Source organism: Ursus maritimus, unplaced genomic scaffold (genome assembly GCF_017311325.1).
Source record: "Ursus maritimus isolate PB19 unplaced genomic scaffold, ASM1731132v1 scaffold_13, whole genome shotgun sequence".
Lineage (NCBI taxonomy): Eukaryota > Metazoa > Chordata > Mammalia > Carnivora > Ursidae > Ursus > Ursus maritimus.
In genome coordinates, this window is record NW_024423675.1 from 20,545,560 (window position 1) to 20,562,739 (window position 17,180).

At 38.7% G+C, this 17,180-nt stretch overlaps 1 protein-coding gene across 1 annotated transcript in view; it reads right to left on the bottom strand.

The window, feature by feature from the left end:
• AK9 (adenylate kinase 9) overlaps positions 1-17,180 on the bottom strand; it is a 119,157-nt gene that overhangs the window by 46,649 nt on the left and 55,328 nt on the right. The window contains exons 17-20 of the mRNA XM_040628105.1: positions 11,815-11,971; positions 10,874-10,988; positions 9,099-9,172; positions 5,758-5,916 (exon numbers count right to left, since the gene is read on the bottom strand). Of these exons, the coding sequence (XP_040484039.1) occupies positions 5,758-5,916; positions 9,099-9,172; positions 10,874-10,988; positions 11,815-11,971 (505 nt within the window). The remainder of the gene's footprint in view (positions 1-5,757; positions 5,917-9,098; positions 9,173-10,873; positions 10,989-11,814; positions 11,972-17,180) is intronic.

Consider the following 17,180-nt stretch of genomic DNA (forward strand, 5'->3'; position numbering starts at 1 on the left):
ATCGATCCAAAGTTTTAGGTGAAGAATTGCTTTTGAAAAAGATTTCTTATATAAAGCAGAGTAAAGTAAATTTTAGAAAATACATGCTTGGTGTACTCAAAAAACACAGGAGGACAACACAGCCTATGAAATAGGAATCATGAAGCAAAAAGGGAGACCAAACTAAGATAAAGGTAGAAATACAAGAAAGCTAGCTGCAATTAGAAAACAATGGAAGGAAATCTAAAATACAATAGCAGAATTCAGATATGTATCAGTAGAGAGGCAATAAGAAGCAGAAAATAAATTTCATCTCATTCTTCAAAGAATACAGAGAAAAAAGAACAAAGTGATAAGAACTATCAGGGAAAAGGAGATTAATGTGGTTGAGAAACAAAAACTATCTAACCAAAAATAATAAAAAGTGATCCTCAAAAAGAAATCAAGCAATAAGTGAAGATGCAATTGAAGAAAACCATTTTGAGCTAGACAAAGACTAGCAGGAAGATAAAAAGCTCAACGAATTCCAGGGAAAATTGCTCACATACTAGTAAAGGTAAAAAAATATATATATATTGGTATGAAGAATATCTTTTGAGCATCCCTGCAGAAAAGAAAAAAGAACACAAATGAAGCAATATCAGATTTTTCCTTGTGAAGACCATAGTACAATATCAACATGCAGAATTTTGAGAGGAAAAGGATATAACAATAATTTAGTAGCAACTAAATCGTTTTTCATGCATGAAAGCAATAGATTTACAAGAATGCACACAATATACCACCCTGGATGCTTAAAAATTATTCAAAGATATAGGCCAGATGATTAAGAGAACTAAAAATCAAAACTGAAATCTCAGGAATGGAGAAACTGTGGAATCTGGGAGACATCCCAATAGAATTATCAACAATCCTAGGGGCGCCTGGGTGGCACAGCGGTTAGGTGTCTGCCTTCAGCTCGGGGCATGATCCCGGTGTTATGGGATCGAGCCCCACATCAGGCTCCTCCGCTAGGAGCCTGCTTCTTCCTCTCCCACTCCCCCTGCTTGTGTTCCCTCTCTCGCTGGCTGTCACTATCTCTGTCGAATAAATAAATAAATAAAATCTTAAAAAAAAAAAAAAAAGAATTATCAACAATCCTAATCCCACATAGCTGCAGAAATTCATGGCCAGTTCTAATGAACTGGAAAGGACAGGCCTTTCCTAGTGGATGTGTCCACAGGGGGCATTCAACAGTGTGGAGGAGTTGTGCCTCTTATAAAACTATCTGGAGGAAGTTTATCAACAATTTCAATATGAACAGTCATAATCCATAAGAATAACTGTGATGAGACTTAAGAAGTGTCCCAGAGAAAAACTTTCTCTTAGGCTTGAATCTAGTCAAGTCAAAACAAAACAAAATACCATGCTTAGAAAAACTGAAAGGAAATATGTCAGAATATTAAATATTCGATATATCAATTTATGGCTACCGGTGGATACACTGTGCAGCTGAGTTATCCTTGAGTTTATGTTCTCAGGGTCAGATCTTTTGTGAGACAATACTGAGCTTTTTCTATGACTTAAGGTGACCATTTATAAAACTTTTTTTCAGCCTAAATTTTTTTTCCTATGACAGTTCTCAAGTGTCAGCAAGTATAAGAATCACCTGATGTGTTCATTAAAATGTAGATTCTCCAACTCCATCCTAGACTTACTGAACCAGAACTTGGGTGGAGCTCAGGAGCCTTTAAAATAAGAAACTTAGATGATTTTTAAAAAGATTTTATTTATTTGGGGGGGGGTAGAGGGAGAGCGCACGAGTGGGGGGAGGGGCAAAGGGAGAGGAACAAGCAGACTCCCTGCTGAGCGGGGAGCCGGACATGGGGCTTGATCCTAGGACCCCCGGATCATGACCTGAAGTCAGATGTTTAACGAACTGAGCCACCCAGGTGCCCCTAGGTGATTCTTTCTTAAAATTTATATTTATTTAAATTCCAGTGTAGTTAACATACAGTGTTATGTTAATTTCAGGTGAAAAATATGGTGATTCAACAATTCCAAATATTACTCAGTGCGTATCAAGATAACTTTCCAGACTCTGTGCTAGGTGCTTTAAATAAAATGTTTCTATCCCTATAAAAACAGTGTTTGGTAACTATTCCTAATCCTGTTTAATGTAGAACTTGAGATACAGAACAATGACATAAGGTGTCATATAGCAGCCAAAGTAACGGATTTATGTTAGAGCAGTTTTTTCTTTTTTTTTTTTCATTGTGGTAAATTCATATACCATAAAATTTACCCTCTTAACCATTTTAGGTATACAGTTCAGTGGTATCCGATACATCCACACTGCGGTGCTGCTGTCACTACCTTTCAGCCCATAACTCTTTTCACCTGGTAAAACAGAAACTCTGTACTCATTAAATAATAACTCCCCATTGTCCCCACCCCCCAAGCCCCTGGCAACCACCATTCTACTTTCTGACTTTATGATTTTGACTACTCTAAGTACCTCATATAAGTGGAATCATATGGTATTTGTCTTTCTTGTGATTAGACAGGGCAGTTTTAAGTGAAAAAAAATTGCCTCCTTAAGTAATTTAGAGGAGAAGACTTTGTGGAAAGAGAGACCCTTGGATAGAAGTAATCACTAGTTAAACCAGATGCAAGCCCTTCTGTGATATAGAATATGATTTAATATGGCCAAACAGACCCATTTTACAGAAGCAAATCTGCACTGGAGAAGCCCAGTCATATCTACATTGTCTAGCACTGGGCTAGAATTGACCCTACCTAGAGTAGGATGCTGGCTTTAGAACGTCCAAAGTAGGTTCCCTGGGGGAAATAATCAGATTAAAGGCAACAAAACTAAATTGTCCCCAAGACCAGTGGCATCAGTAAATACTAATTGTGAGATATTGTGGATATTGGAACTATGGGGATGTGTTTGACATGTCATATTTAATGGATGTCAGTTTCTTTTACTTCTTTTGGTATTTTATGGCCTGTCTTCTTGCAAAACGTAGATGGGTGGAAGAATTGTTATCAGTCAAATTGATTAGGTACTGAAGAAAACAGTGAAGTTTCTGGTCACACCAGTCAGAATGGCTAAAATTAACAACTCAGGAAACAACAGATGTTTGCAAGGATGCAGAGAAAGGGGAACCCGCTCAGACTGCTGGTGGGAATGTGAGCTGGTGCAGCCACTCCACAAAACAGTATGGAGGCTCCTCAAGAAGTTAAAAATAGAGCCGCCCTACGACCCAGCAATTGCACTACTAGGTATTTACCCAAAGGATATAAATGTAGTGATTTGAAGGGGCACCTGCACCCCATGTTTATAGCAGCAATGTCCACAATAGCCAAGATATGGAAGGAGACCAGATGTCCCATCGACAGATGAATGGATAAAAAAGATGTGGTATATATACAATGGAATAGGACTCAGCCATCAAAAAAAATGAAGTCTTACCATTTGCAACAATGTGGATGGAGCTAGAGGGTATTGTGCTAAGTGAAATAAGTTAATCAGAGAAAGACAAATACCATATGATCTCACTGATATGTGGAATTTAAGAAACAAAACAGATGAACATAGGGGAAGGGAGAGAAAAATAAAATAAGATGAAATCAGAGAGGGAGAGAAACCATAAGAGGCTCTTAACTATAGGAAACAAACTGAGGGTTGCTGGAGGGGAGGGGTAGGGGGATGGGGTAACTGGGTGATGGGCTTTAAAGAGGGCCCATGATGTAATGAGCACTGGGTGTGATATACAACTGATGAATCACTAAACTCTACCTCTGAAACTAATAATACACTATATGTTAATCAATTGATTTTAAATAAAAAAGTGAAAAAACCAATGAAGTTTCTGAGTAGGAGCTCTACTCAATAGAGGTGTGGGACTCCTAAAAGGAAATTGGGTGTTTCATCCTGCTAACTCCTCTATCTGGCACAAAGGTTCTGGTTTTATACTTATTGTCCCATTAAGCTAATGCCAATCCTGTAGTAAAAATGATCTATGTTGAACTTGAGATTTCTCATTGTAAAAATGCCTCTTAGTCCTGGTCCTTTTACCAGCTAACAGCAGGTTCCCAACCCTTAATTGCTCCACACTGGCATCTAGCTGTAGGTATCTGAAGACCTTTAGTTTGTAGGATTAGTTTTTAATCTAATAGTAACCATGCTTGAAAGTATTTATGTGCCTCATTGCCACCACAGCGGGATCCCCTATCTTGCTGCTTTAAGATACTCTCTGGTCCTGAGGGTGACTTTCATTGCCCATTGACTCCTTCTTGCCCTGTACTAGTCCACCAAACTGGACCTCTGAGGCAGGGCTGGCTTAATGAATGTGGGACCTGTGCATACGCACAAGGTCCTTTGCTTAGAATGGTCTCACACTTAGATTAATGCTCTTTGGCTGTCATTTTGAAATTTTTAGTAATTTTACCTTTGAACTGTTTTGTAAGCAAAATCCAAAGGGGCTCCGATGGGACCAAAGAGAGGGCATGTGAGCAGAGATATGCATAGTATGTGTGTGCCATTCCTTGCCCTCACGTTCTCATGAACATTCCTGATCCCCTGTCATTACCATAGAATTCCGGGGGGACCATGTATGAGGGAGTAAGTGTGACCGAGTGGTGGGGGGAGGGGAGGATGCCAACAGCCCTGAAAGACCACACTTTCCCTTTAAACTAGAACTTGCTTCAGATGTTGAAAGAAGGTGATAATACTCAGAGACACGAATGACAAAGGAACCTTTTTATTATGTTACTTTCCTGTATTCACTGAACACTTAAGCTGAAAAAGATGACATAGAAGGAAAGGAAAAGATAGGGCGACCCAGAGTTCCCTTTCTTTTGGTCTTTCTTTAATCATTAAGAAGCTTAAGTTAGACAGTGTTGATAGAACATATGTACATATTAAGAAGTGAAATAGAACGTTCAGTTAGTTTTGTGCATGAAACTGTCTTGGTATTCTGTTAAGGATGAAATGCGTCTAAGGGGAGCCAGGGTGGCTCAGTCAGTTAAGCGGCTGCATCTTGATTTTGACTCAGGTCATGATCTCAGGGTTGTGAGATTGAGCCCTGTACCGGGCTCCGTGCTAAGTGTGGAGCCTGCTTAAGATTCTCTCTCCTTCTCCCTCCTCTCCTTCTCCCTCTGCCTCTTCCTTCTCTCTCTCTCAAAAAGAAGAAGAAGAAGAAGAAGAAGGGGGAGGAGGAGGAGGAGGAGGAGGAGGAGGAGGAGGAGGAGAGGAAGAATGAAATGCATATGCACGTCCAAGCTGCAAAATACAAACTGTAATTTTGGTGATTCTGCATATGACTTAAATGCTCTTATATTTGCATTTAAAAATAGCACTGTACAATATAGAGATGAACAGTCAAATTCATGCCAATGAATAAAATTTAAAATTTTTGTTTACTTAGAATGAGATTAATTAGCAAACAAAAAGCACCATGACAAACTGAGAGAGAGGCCATGGAAGAAAAGAAAAAGCTTTATATTGTGTGTTTAAAAGCACTTTTTCCTGCTTTTTGAATCATGCGACTCACAGATTACATCGCTGGCCCTGCTCCCGAGTGCCAGTACCGGGGCAGAGAAGAATTGGCTTTCTTACCACACTACAAACTATGTGATCTGGATTATGTTCTCTGGGAGCTCATGTCACCATTTTTGCCTGCTTCCATTTTATTAACATAGAAAAGACACGAATACACGCATGTGCACACACACAGACACACCCAGTAGACAGGCCTAGAATGAAGGACATGGCCCTCAGTAGAGTCTAACCTGATTCAGGTTCTGTTTCAGGGACCTCAGGTACTTCAGTCTCCTCAGGTAAGGCTCCCTTGGTGTCCTCGGCTACCTCCAGGGCCTCAGACCCTTCCTGAACTTCCGGCTCCTCACCTTCAATCTCCTCTTCAGCCTCCAGTTCAGCCTCTTCTACTTCTAGAAAAAAGGGAGGAGAAATAAATTATTATTCAGTTTAGGTCAACAAATATTTAATTGGGTGCCTGATATTCTGATCAGTGCTGAGGCCAAAACAAAGAATAAGGAACGGCCCTGCCCTCCTGGAGCACGGGGTTTGATGAGGGAGACAGATGCTTTGTCGACATATGTCATCTATTCAAATGTAGTGGCAGTGTGTAGGGCATGTGCTCAGAGTGGGAGCACCAGCCTAACGATTTTAACAGTAAAAAACTGGAAACAGCCCCGAAGTCCATTCAATAAGGATATGGATCGAACTACACGGTCTGATATGGAGCCACTAGCCATGTGTGACTATTGGAACGCTTGAAATGTGGCTAATCCAAATTGAGATGTGCTGTAAGTATAAAATATGCAATGAATTTCAAAGACTTAGTATGAAAAACTGAATGTGAAACATATTCAGTAATTTTTGCACTGATAGTTAAAATAATATTTTGGATGTAGTATAGTAAATAAATATAATTAATTTCAGCTGTTTCTTTTTATTTTTTATGTAGTTACTAGAAAACTTATAGTTACATAGGTGGCTTGCATTATATTTCCATTGGGGAACACGAGGCTAGATTTAATGTATAATGATGGATTTTCTTATACCTAACTACAAATAATGGAACACATTGATCCGTATGTCAAATGTAAATTTTAAAAGCACAGTTCCAAGCTTTATGTAGTTGCATGGAAGTCTTTCAGGAAGAAGATGGGGTAAATGGTGTCAGAAAACCTATCTCCCCAATCCCTTCTAATATAGTCATTAAATTGAAAAACAAGATGTTTCTATGCAGATGATATGAAAAAAAAAAAATAAATGAGACTGTTTTCTGGACTCCTGTGGAAATTTCTCCCCCCAGGGAGTACCTTCCAAGACTATCTGGTAAGAGATACCTCTGGCATCCGAATTTTGATCTGAATCTGGATGATTAAGCACCCAGAGTAAAGTACCTAAAGTGTTCTTGGGGTGCCTGGGTGGCTCAGTCAGTGAAGCGTCTCAGATCATGATCCCAGGGTCCTGGGATGGAACCCTATATCGGGCTCCCTGCTCAGTGGGAAGGCTGTTTCCCCTTCTCCCTCTGCCCCTCCCCCCTTGTACTCTCTGTCTCTCTAATAAACAAATAATAAATTCTTAAAAAAAAAAAAAAAGAAGAGGGGCGCCTTAGTGGCTCAGTCGCTAAGCGTCTGCCTTTGGCTCAGGGCGTGATCCCAGAGTCCTGGGATCGAGCCCCGCATCAGGCTCCCTGCCCTGGGACCCTCTTCTTCCTCCCCCACTTCCCCCACTTGTGTTCCCTCTCTCGCTGGCTGTCTCTCTCTCTGTCAAATAAATAAATAAAAATCTTTAAAAAAAAAAAAGAAAAGAAGAAGAAGAAGAAAGGTAAAACATACCTAAAAAAAGAGAAAAGTGTTCTTATAGGTCTGGATCTGTATCAGGACTACAGTGCACGTGGCTTCTAAGTATGCACTTATACTGTGGTGACTCTTCTGTGTCATATAGAGGAATTTATGGTGATGTACACAAGGGAGAAGTAGCATTCACTGAATCCTACTAGGGTTTGGGATGAAGTTATACAAAAACTCACAATGTATCTCTCATAGTAAAAAAAAATACTTCCAATACGCATGCATGTAAATTATTTATTTTGAATTCTTATCCGTATTAGGTACTTTATAACATACAAATAAAGAGTTTATATAATGATGCAGAGAAGTGTAAAAAATTCTAATACTTTTTCTAGAATTCTAATGGATAATCTGTGTACCAGAAAAGTCACAAATAGACTAAAAATTGTTCTAAGATGCTTATACCATCTGTGATTTTTACTAAGTATGTGTTATATTAGTTATCTATTGCTTCATAATAAATTACTCTAAAATTTAGTCATTAAAGCAACAATAATCAGATATCATCTTTGTAGTTTCTGGGGTCAGGAATTTGGGAGTAGCTTAATTGGTGGTTCTGGCTCTGGGTCTCCCATGAAGCCAAGTGAAGATGTCAGTCAGGGTTACAGTCTCTGAAGGCTTGCCTGGGGCTGGAGGATTGACTTCCCAGGTGGCCTCTCAAAGCCTGAACTGAGCTCCTCAGGGAGCAGAGATAAACCCTGTGTTAAGTCCTGACCCACAGAAACGTGTACAGAGTAAAAATGGTAGTTGTTTTACAGTTTTGGGGTGGCTTGTTGCCAACAAAGGAAAACGGAAATAGATACTTTTCATTCTTTTGAGTCACGGACCTTTTTGGCAGTCTGGTGAAACTTATGGACCCTCCTTAGAATAATGCTTTCAAACCCATAAAATAAAATACATAAGAAACCCATTATATTGAAATAACAGTTATGAGGATATCAAAATAAATTTTGTGCTGTAGGAAATTTGCGCATCTTTACTAATGCATCAAATAACAAGAACTAGCAGCTGGTCTAATAACTACCATCATTTCGGAATTGTGATTAAGCATAAACAGGATATATAACTGTAATGTGATAGGGAGATATCTTAGTTTCTACTGGTAACAAAGTCAAGATACCACTTATACTATTAAGATTTGTTCCCAAATTAATTACCAAGTGAAGGAAATAACTAAATCTCAGGTAAAGGTTAGTGAAAATAAAGTTGTAATTATTTTCCCATTCAAGTTCACAGACCTCTGAATTTTATCCATGAACTCCAGGTTAAGAACTTCAGTCTTAAAAGGAACTGTTGGAGTAAGGTCTTATATAATGGAGATGAAAGTTTAAATTCAAAGACAATGGGTATAGCAGGAGATTGGCTATTTTCTCAGCTCCTACAGGATCCTTCTACTAGAAGTAATTCCAACGTGCATGTGTCCTATGTGATAAGGGAAGCTGTTTTAAGACATGCGGTGTACGATGCCTGCCGTGGACCCACAAAGGGAGCACGTGTGGTGTCTGTGTCGGAGGTCTTTTCCTATGACTCCATTACTCCAGTGACCACACAATTTATTATCCAAATTGGAACACTGAGAATAAAAATGTGTCAAATAAATATTTCAGTACCATAGGCATAGTGTAAATCTATGGGCAAACTGGGAAATATGGTCATGCTGTCTGTAATTCACGTGAAATACTACAGTTGCCTGCAGGAAAAGTACAAAATTAAATAACATATTATTAGTGATATAAATCTGTGTTTGCCTTTTGCTTTTTTGCTCATAGTTTCCAATAGCCTTTGGTCTTCTTCTATTCTCAATGCTTCTTCAGCTGCTTTTCTGAAATGAAAAGGTCCAAAATTTAATCATCTTTGGAAATTCAGACATCTTACAATATTATAGGATTTGAGGCTTATAGGGGTAAAAAATTGAGTAAATTGTGTATAATGCTCATACTGAAGCCACTTAATTTCAGGGTATTTTTTCCTTTTTTTTTGTTGTTAAGAAAAGATGCTATGTTATACTTTAAAAATTTTTGGCTATTAATTAGGAAAGCTGTCAAAATTAATAAAAGATTGTCTAACTTGAAGTTGAAATGGTAAATGGGAAAGTTGTACCATTTTCCCTTCTGAAGTCAGAAATGTTCACAGAAAATGTTAAGTGACAAAAAAGTTTAAAAAAGACTATGTATAATATAATTTTAATTTTGTACTTAAAGTTTATATAAATGATGATCAAAAGCCTAGAAGGATACTAATCAAGCTATTAATAGTAATTATCTCTGGATGCTGGCATTATGAGAGTTTTTACTTTTACTTATTATTTTTTGCATTTAAAATTTTTCTGTATTGAATAGATAATTATCTTTGTAACCAGAAAAAATATTTCCTGATTTCTTTTCTTTTCAACACAGTAATAATGAAACTTGAAGAGACTTGAAATATAGAAACTTAAATGTCTGGATGGAATCTGTTTTTCATTAGGGTTGAAGCACTCAGCCTGCCTTAATGGTGAAGACAGGTATAAGGAAAGCTGGTAAGGTGATGGAGAAAGGCAATATTTATTAAAAATTATAATGTGCATACCTTTGACCTAGAAATTCTATATCTAGGAACTTAGCTCTCAGGAATTGGCATATTACACACAAAGAAACATGCATAAGAATGTTGATTGCATCTTTTAAAAATAATATAAAAAAACTGTATCAAGTATTCACCAACAGGGGATGCCTTAAGCAGAGCCCTTTCATATCAGCTTCCTACCCTGGGGCAGTTTTCCTGACTATTTTTATAGGTCTGTCATTCTCCATATTCAGTGTTCTTTGCATCCTTTCCCCATCCTGTGAAAATCTAGTTCCTTCTATTCTCTTAAAAGACATTACTACACTACTTATAGGAGATATGTCAGGAAGACATTAATTAAAGCCACTCTCTCTTTTTTTTTTTTAAGATTTTATTTATTTAGTTTGTGGGGGGAGGGGCAGAGGGAGAGCATGTGAGAGAATTTCAAACAGATTCCCTGCTGAGTGCAGAGCCCAAGTCTGGCTCGATGTGGGGTGGGGGAGGGATGGGGGTGAGGTGGAGGAGGGGGGCTCTCACAACCCTGAGATCATGACCTGAGCGGAAACCAATAGTTGGAAGCTTAACCGACTGAGCCACCCAGGCACCCCTTTCATTTACTTTTTATCATATTATTTCTTCAATTTGTGGATACTGGTCAGCAAAATTATTTAAGTCACAGATAAATACGGTAAAAAAAAAATAATCTTACCTGCGCTCATTTTTTTACAGTGTCTTTTGAGAGTAGACGTTTGTTCTAGAATAAGTTTGATTTCAGGCCATGAAAACATCCACAACTCAGTACTTTAGACACTGAAAATACTGGTAAACCTGCTGTTTTTCTTAGAATTAATTAGAATTAGATCTATTAGTAGACCACAGTTTTGATATTAAAGACATTTCATAAATGTAACTTGTAAGTAGATATTTAATAGCTACAAAAGATTCATTAACTTGTTTTATGATGCCAGGAATATTTTACCTTGCTGCTTCTTCCTCTCTTTTTTTCTTTTGTAGTTCATCTAATAATCTTCCTAAAATCTTAGAGTCAACTTCAGTCTTATTCTCTAAATACAGTCTATTAAGTAAATATTTTCCTGAAATACAGATAAAGAGAATAACACTAATTTTGAAGCTCTATACAGTGAGAAACATTTTAGAAATTAACAACAAAATATTATTCCTGCCTATATCCAAATATATTTCTTCTAAGCATTTATCTAAATATAGCCCAGGTTCTTTAAAATATCGAGACTGCTGAAATCCTTTCTAAGAGGTATATATCGGCGTGGTAAAAATAACTAAAACATGAAAAGAGGTGGTGTATCATATTTTCCCCCTGGAAACTCTCTTTTCAAATATATTTCCTTAAAAGGCAAGATGACAGAATATTCTTAGCTCCTATGTCAAAGTTTATTTGACCATATATGTATGGGTGTATTTCTGGGCTCTCTACTTTGTTCCATTGGCCTAGGTGTCTGTTTTTATGCCAGTACTATACTCTTTTGATTATGATATCTTTTTTCAAAGTGGCAGAATAATTAAAATTTAGTTCTGCTATCTTTATGTATTTAATATTTCCCATTGGAGGTGAATAAGGACTAATATACAGTCTTTACTCTCAGCCTTATATATTTTTCATTTAGAAGTTAGAGTGCTGACTGAGAATGGGGTGTTAAATTCTCAGCTCCAAAGAATAATTGCAAGGGCCTGATGGAACATCCAGTGATCTAGCACACCACTCCTGGCCATCTAGTTGCTGAGTGGATGCCTCATTCCGTGTACCTCTAGGTTGTGAAGGGATTGCTGGGAAGATATTTGTACCTAGGGAGAGTGAAGAGTTTTCCATTTTGTATTTTAACTAAACATATTATCAGCAACAAAATCTTCACTTTCAGAATTACATGATAAATATTTACCAACCATTGTTTTCTGTATCTGATAAACAGATGACTAAATCAGGTATAATTCCTTTCTCAATTAAGACTATCCACAGTTCTTTTATAGCAGGGCAGTTGTCCAGTATCCACCCTCCATACTTCGGGGCACCAGAAAACCTATTCGTGTTTTCTCCAACTACCTGTGAAAAATGACACACTGATATTACGATCATAGCCAGAGAAGTCAAGGATACTACTTTGATATATTGTTTTTGCAGGCCCTAACCAATTATCTTTTGAATTCCTCTGACTCGAAAGAAAAAAGAGTCACTTAATTTTAAAAGAGACATTTAATTTTAAAGCAATAAAGCTGTTTAAAATTAAGAATGGAAGGCAAAAGCCTTTATTAAATAAAAATAACAGTACATTTTTGCTATCTGTTATTCTGCATTATAGAATTCAGATTCTGATTTAGGAGGTCTTGGGCTCAGGAGTGTGCATTTTGAACATGCTCCTAGGTGACAGTGGTCCGTGGACCACTCTTTGAGTAGCAAGGGCCCAGTCTAGCTTGTCTGTTTTAGTGACAACACTCTTCACTTCCCTGTTGCTTTTCATCCCTTAGTGTGACAGCTGAGAAGGTACTGACATGGTTACCAAAAGCAGTAGGAAGCATATTGCATGGAGCACTGGGTGTTATACGTAAATAATGAACCATGGAACACTACATCAAAAACTAAGGATGTACTGTATGGTGACTAATATAACATAATAAAAAAATTTTAAAAAAAGTAGTAGGAAGGAATCGGGTCAAAACAAACCTTGCAGGTGCTTAGGGAGTTCTGCTAAACTCTGCCCCCAACCCCTCTTGGGAAGTGCAGTAGCTACAGCTTCAAGGCAAGTATGGAAATTAGTAATGTGGACTTGTGAATACACCAACTCTGAGCAGTTCAAGTTTGTGTGTTATCAGGTAATCACAGGATATTTGAAGTCAAAGGGGAAGAGATGTCACGAGGACGGGTATAACTCACTGGCCTCTGCAGAATTTAAGATTACCTACTTTATGAATTTCCGTCTGAATGAGGACTCTTTTTTTAAACATTCTTTTTAACTTTTAACTTCTATTTAAATTCAATATAGTGTATCATTAGTTTCAGATTGAAGAGGCTTTTAAAAAAAAAGAATTTTAAGCACTTTGAAATGCTTAACAGAATTAAGGAAAAAAAGAGAAAGCTATAAAAAAGAAATATAAATGAAATAAGTCAGACAGAGAAAGACAAATACTGTATAATGTCATTTATATGTAGAATCTAAAAAAATTGAACTCATAGAAACAGAGAAAGATTGGTGGTTGCCAGAGGCAGGGATGGGGGTGGGGAGAATGGGTGAAAGTGGTCAAAAGGTCCAAATGTATAGTTTTAAGATAAATAGGTCCCAGGGGTGTGATATTCAGCCTGGTTTGACTACAGTTAACAATACTATATTGTATATTTGGAAGTGGCTAAGAGAATAGATCTTAGAAATTCTGATCACACATACACAAAACTAAGTATGTGAAGTGATGTGTGTTAACTAAAATTATTGTGGTAAACATTTCACAATATATGCATATATCATATCATTGTTATACACCTTATATTAATACAATGTTATATGTCAAATACAACTCAATAAAACTGAAAGAAATACAAATGGTTAATGAAAATTTTACTGTCCAGTTTCAATCAAAGATATAAAAATGAAAACACTAAGATATAATTTATAATTTCTCCATCTCATTCAAATTTTTTTGAAGAAAATTAATGCCATCATAGTATTTTACCAAATGAATAGATCTTAATTTGCTTAATCATTCTCTCACTGGTAAAGATTTACATAATTTATAATTTTAATATAATACTGTGATGAACATCTGTATATACAAATCTATGCCCAAATGTTATATATTTCTTTAGGTTAGATTCCTAGAAGATGTGTTTTTAGGTCAAAAGGCATAAAGGAATCAATATCTTAAAGGTCTTTCACACACATTGCCACCTTGCTTCCACAACATCTAAATCAATTTTCACTTCTCTTATGTGACTATCTCATTATAGCCTCACTGGTATGGATTATTATACATTTAAAAAAATATTTGGCAATTTGACAGGTAAGAATTTATATCCTACTGTTTTAAGTTTCATATTTTTCTTGAAATTTGAACATTAAAATTTTCGATTAACCATTTGCATTTCTTCTTTGATGAAACAATCTGTTTTTATCTTTTGCCTGCTTTTATTTTAGGGTATTTCATTTTCCTTGATTTGTAAGAAATCTTTACATTAAGGAATTAATGTCATATTTATTATAAATATTTTTTGACCTTAAATTATGATTTTCATGGTTTTTTTATTCATAGAAAGAATCATTAAGTAGCCTCTTCATTGAGCTTTTGCTTTACGGGTTTTTCCACTGTGTTTGTGCAGGTCCAAATGCGGAAGTTGTCTTTCTGACTTTATCTCAAGTGACTCTGATGGAAGGGCGAAGTGAAGTATTATGGGCACAGCCACTGCTTCAGGGAAAGAGGTCGCTGACCCCAGGTGGGGGGCAGGTGCACAAGGCACTCAGGCCTGGACATTTCAATGCTGAGGGAGGGAAAGTTTCGGGAGGTGAGGACTTGGGTGTCTGAGGATACAGAGGTTTTGGACATATCAGCAAAACAGCTTCGGTGTAGGAATCTATTGAGGAAGATTCCCCAGTTGAGATAATTGAGGAGAGAAGGGGGAATCTTCCTTAGGATTTTAAATCTGAAAGAATTCCAGAGTGTATGGCCCAGCAGAGGGGAGGCAGGATTCTGAGCCTTGAGGGGCAAGTGGTAGAGAGGGGGCCCCAGGGAAGCCTTTGTGCATAGTCTGTGTCTGGCCTGGCTGTCACCAGAGCCATGGATGCGGGCTCTCAGATGTCTGACCAGCTGAAAATAAAGTGGCATTATCTTTGGACATCCTCAGGGGAGGGGTGAGTAGGAGAAAGTATTTAGAAAAATGGTATAACATTTTCATGCACTATTCATCCTTCTATCCTTTTGTGATTTTAACTTAATAACATTTTTCCCTGGCATTTAAACATGCTATATTTCTGGATTCCCTTGTTCTATGCTATTTCATGTTTACTTTTAATTTTATCACCTGTGAATAATATATACATATATGTGTATATGTGTGTGTGTGTATATATATACACACAGACATATGTTTATCACTTGTATATACAAATATTCATCACTATGAAAAAGATACTTAGAGGGAGTGCAATTGGGAGAATCAGAGGAAGTACATGCACAGAGAGACATGGGGGGGGGGCACAGAAAAACATAATGACCATGTGAAGAACACAGATACCAGGGGAGACATGGAGATGTTTTAGAGAAAAAAAACCATGTGGGGGCACCTGGGTGGCTCAGTTGGTTGAGCCTCTGCCTTCGGCTCAGGTCATGATCCCAGGGTCATGGGATTGAGCCCCACATCAGGCTCCCTGCTCAGCGGGGAGTCTGCTTCTCCCTGTTCCTCTGCCTCTCTCCCCAGCTTGTACTCTCTCTTTCAAATAAAGAAATAAAATCTTTAAAAAACAAACAAACAAACAAACAAACCCCGTGACAAGGGAAGCAGAGGAAAAATGATGTATCACACAAGGAAGGCTGCAGTGACTGGAGAACAGGCTGTGGTTACAATGTGCAGCTGGATAGGTCATGGGCTAGAAAATGTGCACTGGCAGGTTTGACACAAAAGCCTCACTTCCCTTGACGTTGTCCCCTTGACATTTTTCTGTGAGTTATGGGACAAATACCTTTGGCATAAGTCTATGTAACAGCTTCAGATTGTACAGAACAATTGTGCAGAACGATAGTAGCAGAAAGACGTTCCCAGGGTCCCCCAGACTCTGCTTCTATTGTGTGCTCTGTAGCTTGTCAAGGCAGAAACCAGGTAAAAGTGCAAATGATTTAGTGTGGAAAAAAATTTCTGTGCATTCTCCATTGCAAGGGAGTGCAATACAGAATTCTTTCTCTTTGGTAGAAATGACACCTATCATTATTTCTGTATTTTTAAGGCTGCAAAATATTGTTAAACTGTAATTCTAAAAGATTCTAAAAGGAGCTGAGATACAAATGTGTTTCAGAATCTTCCTTAACCCATGACTCCGGGGAGCCATGCCTAACTCTCCAGTTGGCAAATGAAATAAAACCTATTCACTTTTCCTGGACAGGATCATACATCGGGCCCAAATGCATCATTCATACTTGTTCTGCATATGGGCTATGAGCTTCAAATCAGAAAACGAAATTTAGTGGGAGGTACAATAGAAAAAACAGGATAAAAAATGATTACAGAAACAACAATTTGAAAACAAAATAGGGCCACAACACTATCTAAAATAGCACCAGGAGGAGGAGTTAAGATGGCAGAGGAGTAGGGGACCCCTTTTTCAGCCAGTCGCGAGTCGAGTTGGATAGGTACCAGACCAGCCTGAACATCCAAGGAATCAGCCTGAGATGCAGGAAGATACATCTGGATCTCTACAAATGAACATCTCCAGCGCTGAGTATTGAGGTACGAAGCAGGGAGCCATGAAACCGCGCACAGATATCGGAAGATAAACGGAAGGGGGAGGGAGCCTCCGCATTCGGGCGCCGGGAAGCGGTAGCCACCTGCACGGGGGAGCGGGAAGACTCGGGGACCAGCACCTGCGAGAGAGCAGACTGAGACCGGAAGCCGGGGAACGCACGCGACCAGACTGAAAACCGGAGCTCCGGTGTGCTCACTGGAACCAGACCGAGACCGGGAGCTTCGGGAGAGCGTGGGGCGCAGCTGGCAGCTGGCGGTGTTAGAAACACAAAGGACTGAGACGCGCCGGCCCTGGAAGTGAGGGCTGGGACGCTGGGTGTGGGGCGCACATCCCGGGACGCTGCAGGGTTGAGCAGCACCAATAGAAACAGAGTTAAAGTGGCCAGAACATCAGTGGAGAACGGTCTGCGATCCCTCTGTTCTGAGACAGAGGCTGAGATTTGGCCACTGCTGCTCTGACACTCAGAAGAGGCACAGCAAACCACCAGGGAAAGCCGCCAGAGAACAAAAGCCTGGAAAGACCGGCTCACAGTATGCCCATCCCCATCCCCTCTCTAAGGGGACACGGAGACTCTACCCAAACAGGGTTGCCTGAGTATCGGCGCAGCAGACCCCTCCCCCAGAAGGCAGGCTGAAAAGTCAAGAAGCCCACATCCCTAAGATCCCTATAAAACAAGGGCACACAGTCTGGGTCCCGGTCAATAATTTGGGCTCTGGACAACCCCGCAACCTCTCCTCATCAGAATGACAAGAAGGAGAAATCCCCCCCCCAGCAAAGAAAAGACAATGAGTCTGTGGCCTCTGCCACAGAACT